The sequence below is a fragment of the Cicer arietinum genome, chromosome 7 (genome assembly GCF_000331145.2).
Source record: "Cicer arietinum cultivar CDC Frontier isolate Library 1 chromosome 7, Cicar.CDCFrontier_v2.0, whole genome shotgun sequence".
Taxonomy (NCBI): Eukaryota; Viridiplantae; Streptophyta; class Magnoliopsida; order Fabales; family Fabaceae; genus Cicer; species Cicer arietinum.
This window is the reverse complement of record NC_021166.2, coordinates 22,927,496-22,942,381: the sequence shown is the minus strand read 5'-3', so window position 1 is coordinate 22,942,381 and position 14,886 is coordinate 22,927,496. Positions and strand designations below refer to the sequence as shown.

Below are 14,886 nucleotides of genomic sequence, written 5' to 3'. Positions count from 1 at the left end.
AGATGTTGGAGAATCAGAAATGGTAGTTCGATTAAATTTTGGTCTAACAATGGGTTAGGTCACCCTCTTGTGGATAGACTTAGTTTATCGCATCATCTTGTGCATTCATTACAGTCTATTATTACAAAAAATTTGTCTGATTACTCTTATGATATTCCTACATGTTTTACTCGTTCATTTTTGGACGTAATATTACTCATTCAATTGAATGTGACGATCAACTGGTATAGAGACTCACAAATTCAGGGATTTTATCATTTAAATGTGCATACAAAACTCTACATACCAAAGGCTTACAGCTTAATTGGAGTAAAAAGATTTGGAGTGTTGTAATTCCTCCTTCCAAATCTTTTCTTGCTTAACGTCTCTTTCATAATAAGATGCTTACAAATGATTATTTGTAAGCATCTTTTACTCGTTCATAATGATTATTTGTCTGATTACTCTTATGATATTCCTACATGTTTTACTCGTTCATTTTTGGACGTAATATTACTCTTTCAATAGAATGTGACGATCAACTGGTATAGAGACTCACAAATTCAGGGATTTTATCATTTAAATGTGCATACAAAACTCTACATACCAAAGGCTTACAGCTTAATTGGAGTAAAAAGATTTGGAGTGTTGTAATTCCTCCTTCCAAATCTTTTCTTGCTTAACGTCTCTTTCATAATAAGATGCTTACAAATGATTATTTGTGAAATTGGAGATGTGTGGTGGTTTAATGTTGTAGGCTATGTTCTCAAACTTATGAAACTACTGATCATCTTTTCATTGAATGCATTTTGTCTACTTAATTGTGGAATTGATTGTCTATGCTTTGTGTATTAGGATTAACTTTCCTTCCATTTCTTCTATTCTTGATCTTTATGATAAGAATTAAAGTTCTCAAATAAGGGATGTTATCCTCTCAAAGTGTCATTCATATCACTTGGGTCATTTGGTTTTCTAGCAACCAACTAAATTTTAATAATAAGTTAGTTACCATTTAGTAGGTTTCTTCTGTTGTATATCTTTCAGGTAGGAGCTTTAAGGGAGTTTCGTCTTCGTCAATACAAGAATTCTTTATCCTCAAATATTCTTCTATTGATTTTCATGCTTCTAAGGCCTCTGTTATTACCTAAGTTAAGTGGTTGAAGCCTCCTTGAGGATGAATTAAATGTAATATTGATGAGGTTTCTAGAGATAATCTTGGTCTTTCTACTGTTGGTGTTATTTTTAGAGATTCTAGTGGCGCTATTGTCGGTTGTTTCTCGGGCTATTTGGGTGTTGCTACTTCTTTTTATGTTGAGCTTTTTGTTGTTATGTATGCTATTAAGATCGCATACTCTAAAGGTTGGTTAAGCCTTTGGATGAAGTGTGACTCTTTGTTGGTTTTAATCTCGTGTCTTGGAAGTTGAAGACTCAATGGTTGAATTGTATATCTTTTACAAGACAAATGCAGTTTCATATCTCTCACATTTATAGGAAATGCAACACGTGTGTTGACGGACTTGCGAATGTTGGTTTTTACACTTGTTTTACTTGGTGAGATTTTCCTCCTCATTGTATTTGGAATGACTTTAATCATAATCGATATAACCTTCCCTTTTATCGTTTTAGTTCATGGTTCTTGATTATCATGATGCTTTGTTACACTGCACTCTTTTTTTATCCATTTGGATTTTTCAAGTAAGGTTTTCAATGAGGTAGTCTTATTCATCCTTACTTTCTTGGGTTTGGCCTAATCCCCAAACTAATAGGTGGTAGTTTTGGGGTGCCAAGAGATGTTAACTCTATCATGTGATGTCGCGCTCTAATTTTTGCATAAAAAAAATGTACTTATTCTCACATTAAACACGTAACAGTATAATTAAGATCAAAACATGAATAATTAAGATCAAGACATAGTCTATAACACATCGAGTGAGATAAATTTTAAAATGAGAGGGTAAGAGTATTAAATCTTAGCAATTGATCAAATCATGAATAATTAATATCAAAACAAAAAGTCATGTGACATTTTTTAAGTGATCGTGTGAAACTTTCAATTATGACGATTCATATATGGTTGTATATTTATATGGTCAATATCAACACCCTCACAATACAAATTATGATATGGCGTGCTTAATTTAATATTTTTTTACAATAAATTAAGTTAATAATGTTAATACTTTTACTAATTATTAGTATTATGTTGAGAATAGATTCAAATTCTTTATTTTATTTTATTTATCATTCTATTCTTTAATTTTTCCGCTTCAACCATCAAATCAACCTCGTATTTTGTGATTAATTTGAAGTTAACAGCTAAGATTTAGAAGAAGAAAAATGAAGACAACAGTGAAAATTAGCATTTGCCTTGTGTAGGTGTATCAACTTTGTATAGATACATGAAAGTACATCATATTGATTTGTCCAGACTCCTCTATTTGACTCTTCAATACAAATTGTTAAGTCAAAGAATTGAACTTAAATATATCAGTATCTCCCCTTAAGTTTAAAAACATAATATTTAAATAAAATAAAAATCATAAATTATCAGAAAAAATAAGAAAAAGGAATTCCTCAAAAATAATTATCATGAAGGATTAAAAGTAAAATAATTATAGAATATTTCTTCCTTCATGATAACTAATGGTGAATAACTTTAGAGGAATTATTTTTTCATAATTTTTCAAAATTAATATATACTTTTATATAGTTTAATGACATTCTGGTGGTAAGACTTTGTATCTAGTTCTATCATTACAATAAGAATAAAACATGAGTTTGTTTCTAGCCCAATTCATAGCTGCAATTTGTTGTTGTGAAAGCTTAGTAAACTCTGCTCCATTAACAGGGTCAATTTGTGAAGGATGATTGGAGTTAGAACATGATGAAATTGATGCTGTTGGATCAGCTATGCATCCACTTAATTCCATTTCAGCAAATGAAACAATAAATGGTGAATATTTGTAATTGACAGGGTATTTTCCACCATGTGTTGCCCATTCTGAACCATCCCATATTGTTGCATATACTGACATTGGTTTTGATGGATAAATTGAAAGGTGTGTGTTGCTGTGTTTGAATTCTCTTACTGGAATATTGTCAACAAAGAACCTACAAAATCCAAAATAATAATAATAAGAATAATAATAATCTTTATAATTTAGTAATTACTTATTTAACTTGATGTTTTAAAAATTAGACCGTGGATCAAACTGGTGAGATCTCTATGGTTCAATGAGTTTAACTATAATTGAACTACATGATAAATTTAAAAATATATAAAATGTAAAACTCAAAAAAATAATAATATATCAATTGATCTAGTTGTGGTTTAATTAGACTACAAAACAAATTGGATAATCAACAAATTGGTCAATTCAAAATTCAACCGGTTGAATCGTCTAATTCAATTTATTTTTAATTCAATTAATTAATTGAATCATTATTCATTCTAAACCCGAATCAAACCAATTAGCAAATTGGCCAATTTCCGGTTTTATTGGTTATTAAAAGATTGAATTGAATGATTCTGATTAGGCTGCTATTTTTGAAGATTGAATATGTCTTACACTGTGTGATAATTGTTCCACAAGATGCTATAATAATGGTGCTGTTGTGTTGGATCAAACCAGAAATAGAATTTCTCTTCTCTTCCAGTGCTGACACTTCCATTTGCATAGATATTTGTTTGAACTACCCAATCATTTCTCTTGTCATGACCAAGAATTTCAATATCTATCTCATCATGGTTGTGAGGGAATTTATCTGCATTTGACATCTGATATTTTCTCCAGTTAAATATTTCTTCCCATATCATAATCTCAAATATAACTCAATAGAGAAAATCTCTATTCAATACTTATAATAATCAATAGGATAAGAAAACAGTGTTCTGTTTATTTGAAAATTAATTTTTTTTGCTATGAAAAGAGAGAATGTTAGTCATTGCACAAAATTAAAGTATATTGTTAATTAAAGAAATATTTTTGTGCTAGCATATATATAGTTATATCATGCTTTCTAAATATGAATCCATAAGCAAAGAATTGAGAAGCTAGCTTACATAAAAGGCAACTACAACTCCAGGTGACAAACCAGCTGGTAATTTGATTGCAGCACTAAAGAATCCATAATAGTATCTATTTTTTGAGACCAAGCCAGAGCCTTATGAAATAACAAATAACAGAACACAATTTTTAAATAAATAATAAATTGGAAGAAGTTAATAATTTCATTAAGTGTTTTTCATATATAAACCTGAGATTTTGTCAAGAGCCAAGGTGGCCATGGACCCATGACTAAGAAATTTGACATTTGTGGCTCCAAAAGCATTAGAAAAAGCACTATCAATTGGGACATGAGGAAAAGAATCAGTCAAGTGTGTGACACTTGGAGTTGAATAAGGCCTACTGTGTGAAGAAACCAATGTTGCTAAGCAAAAGATAATTAGAAAAAATGAAAAAGGTAGTTTTTGTTGGCAATGATCCATGATTATTAATTTAGGACAAGATGTGGAGAAAAATTAACATGTTAGTTTAGGTATATATACTGTAGTGGGTTTGTTTAACGGGGTTCATATACTTCATAATATTTGCTTAGTTGTTTTCTAGCTGGCCAATGTCTACTTGGCTTTCTCTTTCAATCTATAGTCGTATTCCCTACATTTCATTCCCTAATAAAAATTACATTTCAAAAAATAAAATAAAATAAATGTTATTTTTAATGTAATATTAATTATATTTTCAATTGTATTATCTAATTAATATTATCTGCATAATTACAAAGTTATTATTATTATTTTTTTATGTAAAAAATTTAGGCTTAGAAATTGATGTCTAGCTACACAAGTGAGTTAAACATCACATATTTACTCAAAACTTAAAACAATTGATATTTGAGTCATTTCACTTATATATTGTTCAATCAATGTCAAACTTCTAACTCACATTTGACACTACACAAACCATTGGAGTTTATGAAATTATTATTCTGCATTTTGTATTTATGATGATAAAAATAAACCAATTAATAAAAATAAGTTAGTAAAATTACCATTCTCTTTATTATTATTATTTTTTATTTTGTGTAAAACGATTAAAATACGGATTTTTTTTCATGAATATCCTTTTTTTTTTTTACACCAAAATACCTCACTCCTAGTTTTATATATTAGATTGCCCTATTTTTTGGGCCTAATAGGTAGTCGCTGGCTCAGAGTCAACCTGAAGACAAAACTGAAATGGACCAAATTGGAGGTCGCTGGCCCAAGGGGCGACCTCGCACTAGGATTTAATTTTTTGTTGTTGTTGTCGTTTTATGCATTATTATATGAATTTAATATATTAATAATTAATTAAATTAATAAATAAAAATAAATAATACATTAATAAATAATAATAATATTATTATTATTAAAAATGATTAAAATTAAAAATAATAAAAATTAAAAATAGTAAATTATATTATAAATTTAAAGGAAAATACATTAAAAATACAATTGGACAATTGTTTATTTAATAAATTAAAACTAATTACAATATTTAAAAAAAAAAACAAAATACTAATAAATAATAATAATAATAATAATAATAATAATAATAATAATAATAATAATAATTTGCTACTTACACAATTTGTGATTAATCAATTTGCTAAAATTAATTTGATACTTTCCAAATTTGCTACTTACCAAATTAGACAATTTACGATTAATCAATTTGTTACTTACTAAATTGTACAATAGATCAATTTTCTCATTAATTTTTTCATTTAAGGTTAAATTAATGAATAATCACAAATTACTAAAATTAATTTTCTTATTTAATGTAATTTAATAAATTGATTAATTTTTTCATTAATTTATAAATTAATTTAATATAAAAAAAATTAATTCGTGTGATTAGAAAAAATCTTCAAAATGCGTCGGTTATTATAGAGAGAAGTGGGATAATTTAATTTTTTGTGGGTATTTTGGATCTTAAAAGGAATTGTCAAAAGTGTCATGTGGAGGGTGATTTCATGGTTTGGCAGGGTTTGTGTATAGTGGGGCTGGCTTAAAGTTAAGAGGTATGGAATAGAGTGAACTTTTAGTTAATGTTGGATGGGTAGTCTCTATCTTACTTGCGTGGTTGTTACATCCATTACATGTCTTGTTCCTTAATTGTAGCTGTAATCCTATTGGGAACAACTAATACACTTTGAAGCGTGTACAGTTTCATATGGTTGCCCTCAAATTTCTCGGTGAATGATGGAGATCAAATATATCAGCACATTCTTTTTTCTATTTTGAACATTACTCATTTTCTTCGTAAGATTAATATTTAGGTGATCATTCTGTATAGGTTTTTTATTTTTATTTTTATAAATGATGTATTTTCACGTGCAACTACATATATTAAGTTTTTGAGTTGGATAAAACTTTATTGATGACAAAGTTCTCGGAAGAAATTTGAAATTTCTTATCCACACTACAAGAAAACTAGAGATTAGCCACGGTTACTTAGCCACGATCACGATGACTGTAGGTAACTTAAAAAATTTGTCACGGTTATGAACGTGGCTAACATTATAAAAAGCGCACTGCCTCTTTTCCATTTTCGCTCGATTTCATTTTCCCTCTTTTTTCAGATTTATTCTATTCTTTCATATTCTATCTTTTCCATCTAAAACCCTAAGAATCCAAAACTCAACACTAACACTTTCATGTAAATCCCTAGCAAATGCGAAAACAAAATATATTTTCATTTTATCATTTAACACAATTTTAGCCATGGCTAACTGTAAAATAAATGTGGCTAAAAATATGTTACCACGACTCTTTTAGGCGTGGCTAATATAAATATTAATTGTGGCTAATAAATTGCGACGCCCAGCTATGCCACGGAAATGGTTAGCATGGCTAATTTTAATTGCCACGGTCAATTGACTATTTTGCCACGGTTTAGAACGTGGCTAAGTAGCGTTTTTTTTTTAGTGCCAAGAGATCTTGAATATGTGTTTCTCAAAATGTTAACGATTTTTTATTTTATTTTTAATTTTAATTGTATTTTTTGTCACACTTACTAAAATAATCCTTCATTATCGCATTTATTGTTGTTTTGGTCTCACTTTAGATTTTTGTACTTCTAAAATGGTGATTTTTGGTCCAAAAAATATTGATTTACTGCTCCAATTATAAATTTGAAGGAAAAATAGTGTCACTTTTGAGGTAAAAAATCACCATTCAAAGGCAAAAAAATTTGAGTTGAGACTAGGGATGGATCCAGAAACTAATTAAACTGGGGACCAACAAAAGTTATGATTAAATATTGCATAAAGATATTAATTAAAAAAATTAATTTATATGTATTGATAATGTAAAATAGTTTTACATATACCTATAATTACATATAATTTTTTCAACAAAAAAACAATCATATAAAATAATATCACAAAATATCTAAATAGCGTGATCTAATTATACTCTTTTATACAACCACGTTAAGTCGATAGTACAAACTTCCTCTATTTCATTTAATTAATATCTTATTTGAGTTATGAAGGATTCTTGAGAAAATGATTAGTTGTGTTGATTTTAATGATAAAATAAGTTTTATTTATTCAACTATCTTTATTAATTGTAGTTAGTGAAGAAATTTAATGAATTAAGATACAATAAATAAAGATATATTAGTGAATTTTTTTTATAAATATTGTATTGATATTGTAAATTGACAAATAATTTGAGGAAAAAGAATGACAAATGAAATATTTATTATGAGACAGAAGAAGTATAAATTATATTAAATGTTATTGCTAATATACAATATATGATAAAACAAAATAAAATAGTTAGTTTATAAATAATATATAGGTGTAAATTGGGGGAAGGGAGTGGCTAGAGCTACTCATTGCCATCAACCAAATCCATCTCTAGTTGAGATCGAAATTGCAACAAATATGAAAATTGATAAATTAAAAAGTTCGATTTAAAAATAGGGGATCAATTTCTTGAGTGTGGTAAAATGTGAGATCAAAAGGACAATTAAACCAATTTTTTATGATTGGAGAAAATAAAACTTGATATATAGTATATGGATTACTATGTAGAATTTAATTCACTTACAACGTCAATATAAAAATATTTTTTAATATCAATCAATTCTAAATCTTAGATCAATAAAAAAAAAATTGTATAATATTTTATTTTAATCTTAACTACTTCTAATGTCATATGTAAGATTGATTGTGATTTGTTGATAATATAAAATATTTTACAGTCATCGTATATTAAAATTAAACTTTTATATATTATGTGTAAATATAATTTTATCTTTGAAATTTGAAAAAGTTGATTACTTTTATTTATTTTTTATTTATTTTATCTTTTGATTCCTTAATAGGACCCTTATTTTTTATTTATTATTCTTTTAAATTTTATTTTATTTTTAAATGACATATATGTAGTATACTATATATAGTGTAACAAAATTTGGGTGGTTGAATTGAAATGGCATAGAAATAGCCTTTCACAGATCAAGCAATCTTAAATGCTTTAGTCATTTGAGCTTAAATTGCTAAGCTGAAAATGGTTAAGTGGTGGGTAAAGCACAGTTATATAAATTAATCAAGCGAATCAATAAGGAATCTATAAACTTTAATAAACCATATAATAAAGCTAATTATATAAATGCATGCTAGGCAAAAGATGTTAAGTATCTTTATGTATATGAAAATGACTAAATCTGACAGGGGTGACTTAGCTGGCAAATAGAGGAATCTGATGCGACTAAAACACATCACAAGACATACCATTGATTTTGTAATTTTCTTTTGATATTATTAGTAGGAAGAAAAAAAATTGCATGTGATGTATATTGCATTAAGAAAGAGGACGTGCAACTTGGTGATTTATGGCAAGGAATTACTTTTTTTATATAGCACTCAATTGAAGATTGAATCTTAAATAGGTGAAAGAAAACAAGGAAGAGAAAGAGATAGCATTGACATATATGACCAATTTGGGAGTATATGGAAAAGGTATATGTATGTATTACTTGATGTTACTCTATTGGAATTTTGTGTAATTGAGCTCCAACACAATATTACTTTTTTTTTTTTTATAAAATGAAAACGATATTTATTCATTCAAATCAATATAGTACATTAGATACATACATAAATTTAAATCACTAAAAATAAAAAGAATGAATGTACGAATATATTCACATCATCCAAGTTAACAGCAAAATATGACACAATGTTTCCAAATAATTTGATAAAATCAATGTGATTGAAATACTCGTGTCTCCGAATCTGCAACGTTGACGACCTAGTCATTGGTTGAATCAATAGTTGATCGAAGTTGATCTGTAAATTTAAATCAAATGAACACTGTAACAAGACATAAAATAAAACAAACATTGCATCAAGGCGGGAAATCAAGCAATGTTGATTAAAAAAGATGAAATCATGAAAGAAAAACTCAGTTTGTACGAGAGCCACTTATTTAGATTAAAACTGAGGAAAAACAAGCACATGAGTAATTATGGGTCAAAAAATGACCCAAAACTACTTATTTCTAGTGAATGAAGAAGAAAAGAAATTTAGAGAGAATGTTGACTTATCTCCCTAATAAAATTAAGGTTGGCTAGGAGAATGTGAACTTAGCTCGAACACAATATTGAGATTTAACATCTGAAAATAATTATGAGTGTTTTGGAATTAGAGGTGAAAATTGACTTAACTTGACTTTTCTAAATAAATTGTTCTAAAGCGAATTTTGAAATGAGTTTTTTTAAAATGTGAGATGTTAATATAAAAATCTTAAACCAATAAACAAATAATTTATATTTTGAAAAAACCAAAAATAATATAAATATTACCATTCTAGCACAAAATATGTCATGAATTGTCACAAAAACAAGATTACATTCTCAATACTTGAGAGTTCAAACCGAAGCACATCAAATCACAACAAAAATCAAAAGAAGAAGCTCAAATTATAGTTAAAGAACATTAAAACATCGAAGACAATAAAGGGGCCATGTCCACCATTGATTCAACTCAAAGACAAAACATTTAAATCTAACTTTTAACCACCACCAAGATTAGATTTTGATTTTATCAATAAATGATCAAACAATTATTTTTTTTACCAATAATCTTATTATTACGATTTTTCAAATTGACCAAATGTATGTAACCAAATTCAATATATCTTAGCCCTTGAACCATTACGGAGGCCAAAAAATTGATTTACATGATCGTAGGCATAATGGGTTAAAACACTACAGAAACCCAACCATTCCAGAATTGCATTACAAACCTTACTAAAAAACACACTAAAAAAATAGATTTTACATGATTTTTCACCCCCACAATCATAAACATAAAGCAATGAGTTTGTGTTTAAGATTCCATGTCTAGCCAAATTGTACTTTTGTATAAGTGGACTATTGCAAAACAATCTCCAAGTAAAAAGCAAAACTTTAAGCAGTATTATCTTATTCCATATTAAAGCATGTAAGGAAGACCACTCAGAGTCTAAATCAAGAGCCAATAATTTATATGCATTTTTGACAGAAATCTTCTCACTTTCCTGCAAAACAACGTTAGACAACAATATTTTTTTGTAACGAAAAAGTATAAAATTATTTATAACTTAAATAATTATTACATAATTTATTTTGCATAGAGCCCTTTTTCCTTTTGTTAAATAAATTTTTAGTCTCTTTAAAATTTAAAAATTTTGTATTTATTTTCTTTAAAAAATTATACTTTTTGGTCCCTCCAAAATTATCCTGTAATCAGTTTTAGATTCGATAGAATAAAACATGTTTAATTGTTATTCAACTTTAATTTTAAATTTTTGAATGATTTTTTGAAAGTATATTTAAAACATTATAAAACGAGTCTCCGCCGGCGCCGCCGTCCGGCCCGACCTGGCTTTGGGTGCGTCTGTTTTGCCCGGTCAAAACCCTAATCTTTGGTCTCACGTTTCCTTGTTGTCCGTTCAAAAGTCTGAGTCAATTTCCTGAGTTTCGGGCGCACGTTTTGGGGTTGTTTTGGGGTCTTGGAGCGCACGTTTCTGAGAGCACTACTTGGAGCGCACGTTCTGGCGATCCATGAATTTCTCAGATCCAGTTGCGAATTTCCTCTATAAATAAAGGGTTCTCCCCAGTTGGAAAATCACACCAAAAGCTCTCCGCATCTGAGGCTTTTCTCTCTTCTCCCCCTTCTTACGGCTTCATCTCTTTCTTCTCTTTCGAATGGTCATTGTGCCATATTACGAGTGTCAGTCGTGAGACTGCCATATTACGAGTGTCAGTCGTGAGACTGCCATATTACGAGTGTCAGTCGTAAGACTGCCATATTGAGGGTGTAATTCTAGAACGATTTTCTATAGTGCAGTAGAACTCCGATACAGAGTATTTGAGCTGTTTTATCATGGGGACTTCGTGGTTGATAGTCTGTCGTGCACAATTTTGGGCAGTGCCTCGAAACATCTTAAAGAGAGCGACCTAGTCCGCGACCCAACCCAGTAATACTTTCGGTGGCATAAATTGTTTTCAAAGGTTTTCGAATTTCAAAAAACAACAATTTTAAGACGTTTTTGAACTGCCATGTCTGCCAACGAAATTACTGGGTCAGGTTCTTCTGCTTCTGACCACAACAAACCGTTTCGGTTTGAGGGAAGTCACTTCAAACGATGGCAACAAAAGATGCTGTTTTTTCTAACCACGAAAAAGCTTGCCAACGTTTTGAAGGACGCCATTCTTGTTGTACCAAAAGAAGGTGAACAATCTGCAAAGGATAAAATAGCTGCTGAATTAACCCAATGGGAACATGATGATTACTTATGTAAGAATTATATTCTTAATGGACTTGTTGATGATCTGTATGATTACTACAGTTCCGACAACAATACTGCTAAACAGGTTTGGGATGCTTTAAAGAAGAAATATGATACTGAGGAAGCTGGAGTCAAGAAGTACGCTGTTAGCCGCTACCTCAAATATCAGATGACAGATCAGTGGAAGCTCAGTCTCATGAAATCTAGAAAATAGCTCACGAGATCATCTCTGAAGGTATGTCCCTAGATGAACAGTTTCAGATTGCTGTTATTATTGACAAACTGCCCCCTGCTTGGGAAGATTTTAAAAATTCTCTTAGGCATAAAACTAAAGAATTCTCTCTAGAAAGTCTGATAACCCGCCTTAGAATTGAGGAGGAATCTCGGAAACAAGACCAGAAAGATGAAATTCTTCTTGTGGCAAATAACAAGAAAAAGAAGTTCATCGGAGCAGTTCTGAAGCCAAACGACAAACAACTGAAGAATCAGAATCGCTCTTCAAAGAACAGCAACAAGAATGGGAACCCTAATAGGGTCCCAATTACTAGGCAACCACCACCTCCTAGAAATGTCCCTCTCCCATTTCATTGTTTCAATTGTGGGAAAGAGGGTCATATGGCACGCAAGTGTAGGAACAAGCTAGACGATGTAAATCAGGCCAACTTGACTGAAGAGCAATTTGTTGCAATGATAACTGAGATCAACCTTGTTGGTGGATCAGATGGATGGTGGATAGACACTGGCGCTTCACTCCATGTCTGTTATGATCGTGCTATGTTTAAAACATACACTGCTGCTGAAGATAAGAAAGTGTTGTTGGGAGATTCTCACACCACTAATGTTGCTGGAATTGGAGATGTGGAATTAACATTCACCTCTGGAAAGACCTTAATTCTGAAGGATGTCATGCACACTCCAAAAATAAGAAAGAATATGGTCTCAGGGTTTCTTTTCAATAAGGCAGGGTTTACTCAGTCTATAGGGGCAGATTTGTACACCATTTCTAAAAATGGTATCTTTGTTGGGAAATGGTACGCCACTGATGGCATGTTTAAATTGAATGTTGAAATGAATAAGATGTCTCCTTCTGCTTATATGTTGTGTGATTTTAATATTTGGCATGCTAGACTCTGTCATATAAATAAACATGTGATTTCAAACTTAAGTAATTTAGGCTTGATTCCAAAATTATCTAAAAAGGATTTTGAAAAATGCGATTTTTGCAGTCAAGCCAAAATAACTAAGAAATCCCATAAATCAATCGTTAGAGAATCTGAACCTCTAGAATTAATACACTCTGACATATGTGAACTTGACGGAACGCTAACCAGAAATGGAAAACGTTATTTCATCACTTTTATTGACGATTGTTCTGACTTTACTTACGTATATCTCATGAAAAATAAAAGTGAAGCGCTTGACATGTTTAAAATATTTGTGACTGAAATAGAAAATCAATTTAACAAAAAGATTAAGAGGTTTCGTAGTGATAGAGGAACAGAGTATGATTCCGGCTTGTTTATTGAGTTTTATAAAACCCAAGGAATTGTACATGAAACAACTGCACTATATTCACTTGAAATGAATGGTAAAACTGAAAAAAAGAATAGAACTCTTACTGAATTAGTTGTTGCTATTATGCTTAATTCTGGTGTTGCGTCTCATTGGTGGGGGGAAATTATTTTGACTGTTTGTTATGTTTTGAATAGAGTTCCTAATTCTAAAAGCAAAACATCTCTTTATGAGATAATGAAGAATAGACAGCCCAACCTGTCTTATCTTCGAACATGGGGTTGTCTGGCTTATGTCAGAATCCCCGATCCCAAGCGAATTAAACTCGCTAGTAGAGCCTATGAATGTGCATTCATTGGGTATGCAGTAAACAACAAAGCGTATAGGTTTTATGACCTAAACGCGAAAGTGATCATATAATCAAATGATGTTGACTTCTATGAAAATAAATTCCCTTTCAAATCAAGAAATAGTGGGGGCAACGGACCAAGTCAAGTTCTTGTGACAACAAGCACTGAAAGCAACAAACAAGACAAAACAAAAACTCGAAGGAGTAAGAGAGTAAGAGTTGCTAAAGATTATGGATCAGAATACATGGCCTATAACTTAGAAGAGGATCCTGCGAACATTAAAGAAGCTTTGTCATCCTTAGATGCAGATCTATGGCAAGAAGCTATAAACGATGAAATGGATTCTCTAGAATCTAACAAGACCTGGCATTTGGTAGACTTGCCTCCTGGTTGCAAACCAATAGGTTGTAAATGGATCTTGAAAAAGAAACTGAAACCCGATGGATCTGCTGATAAATACAAGGCTCGCCTTGTAGCCAAATGTTTTAGACAAAGAGAGAATATAGATTTCTTCGACACTTTCTCACTAGTCACTAGACTAACATCCATTAGGGTGCTTATATCACTTGCGGCTATTCATAACCTAGTGATACACCAGATGGATGTTAAAACAGCCTTTTTAAATGGTGACCTGGAAGAAGAAATTTACATGGAACAACCTGAAGGTTTTGTAACTCATGGACAAGAAGACAAGGTCTGTAAGTTAGATAAGTCTCTGTATGGTCTTAAACAAGCTCCTAAGCAATGGCATGAAAAATTTGATAACTTGTTTATGTCGAATGAGTTTAAAGTGAATGAAAGTGACAAATGTATTTACTACAAATATAAAAATGACATTTGCACTATCTTATGTCTCTATGTAGACGACTTACACATATTTGGTTCAAACATTCATGCTGTAAATAATGTGAAATCACTGTTGAGCAACAACTTTGATATGAAAGACCTCAAAGAAGCGAGTGTAATCCTTGGAATCAAGATTACTAGGTCAGAAAAGGGAATTTCTTTGGATCAATCTCACTATATTGAAAAGATCCTAAAGAAATATGATTACTTTGACTGTAAACCTGCTTGCACACCATATGATCCAAGTGTGAAACTTTTCAAGAACTCTGGTGAAGGTGTTAGACAAACTGAATATGCGAGCATCATTGCAGCCTCAGGTATGCCACTGATTGTACTAGACCCGACATTGCCTATGTCGTGGGATTG

At 30.5% G+C, this 14,886-nt stretch overlaps 1 protein-coding gene across 1 annotated transcript; it reads right to left on the bottom strand.

The window, feature by feature from the left end:
* Nucleotides 1-2,317: 2,317 nt before the first annotated feature.
* Nucleotides 2,318-4,510, bottom strand: LOC101492377 (probable xyloglucan endotransglucosylase/hydrolase protein 33). The gene is made up of 4 exons (XM_004509776.4): nucleotides 4,237-4,510; nucleotides 4,043-4,143; nucleotides 3,549-3,757; nucleotides 2,318-3,090 (listed from the first exon to the last, which is right to left on the bottom strand). The coding sequence occupies exons 1-4, from the start codon at nucleotides 4,466-4,468 to the stop codon at nucleotides 2,691-2,693; spliced, it is 942 nt and encodes a 313-aa protein (XP_004509833.1). The 5' UTR covers nucleotides 4,469-4,510; the 3' UTR covers nucleotides 2,318-2,690.
* Nucleotides 4,511-14,886: the final 10,376 nt, after the last annotated feature.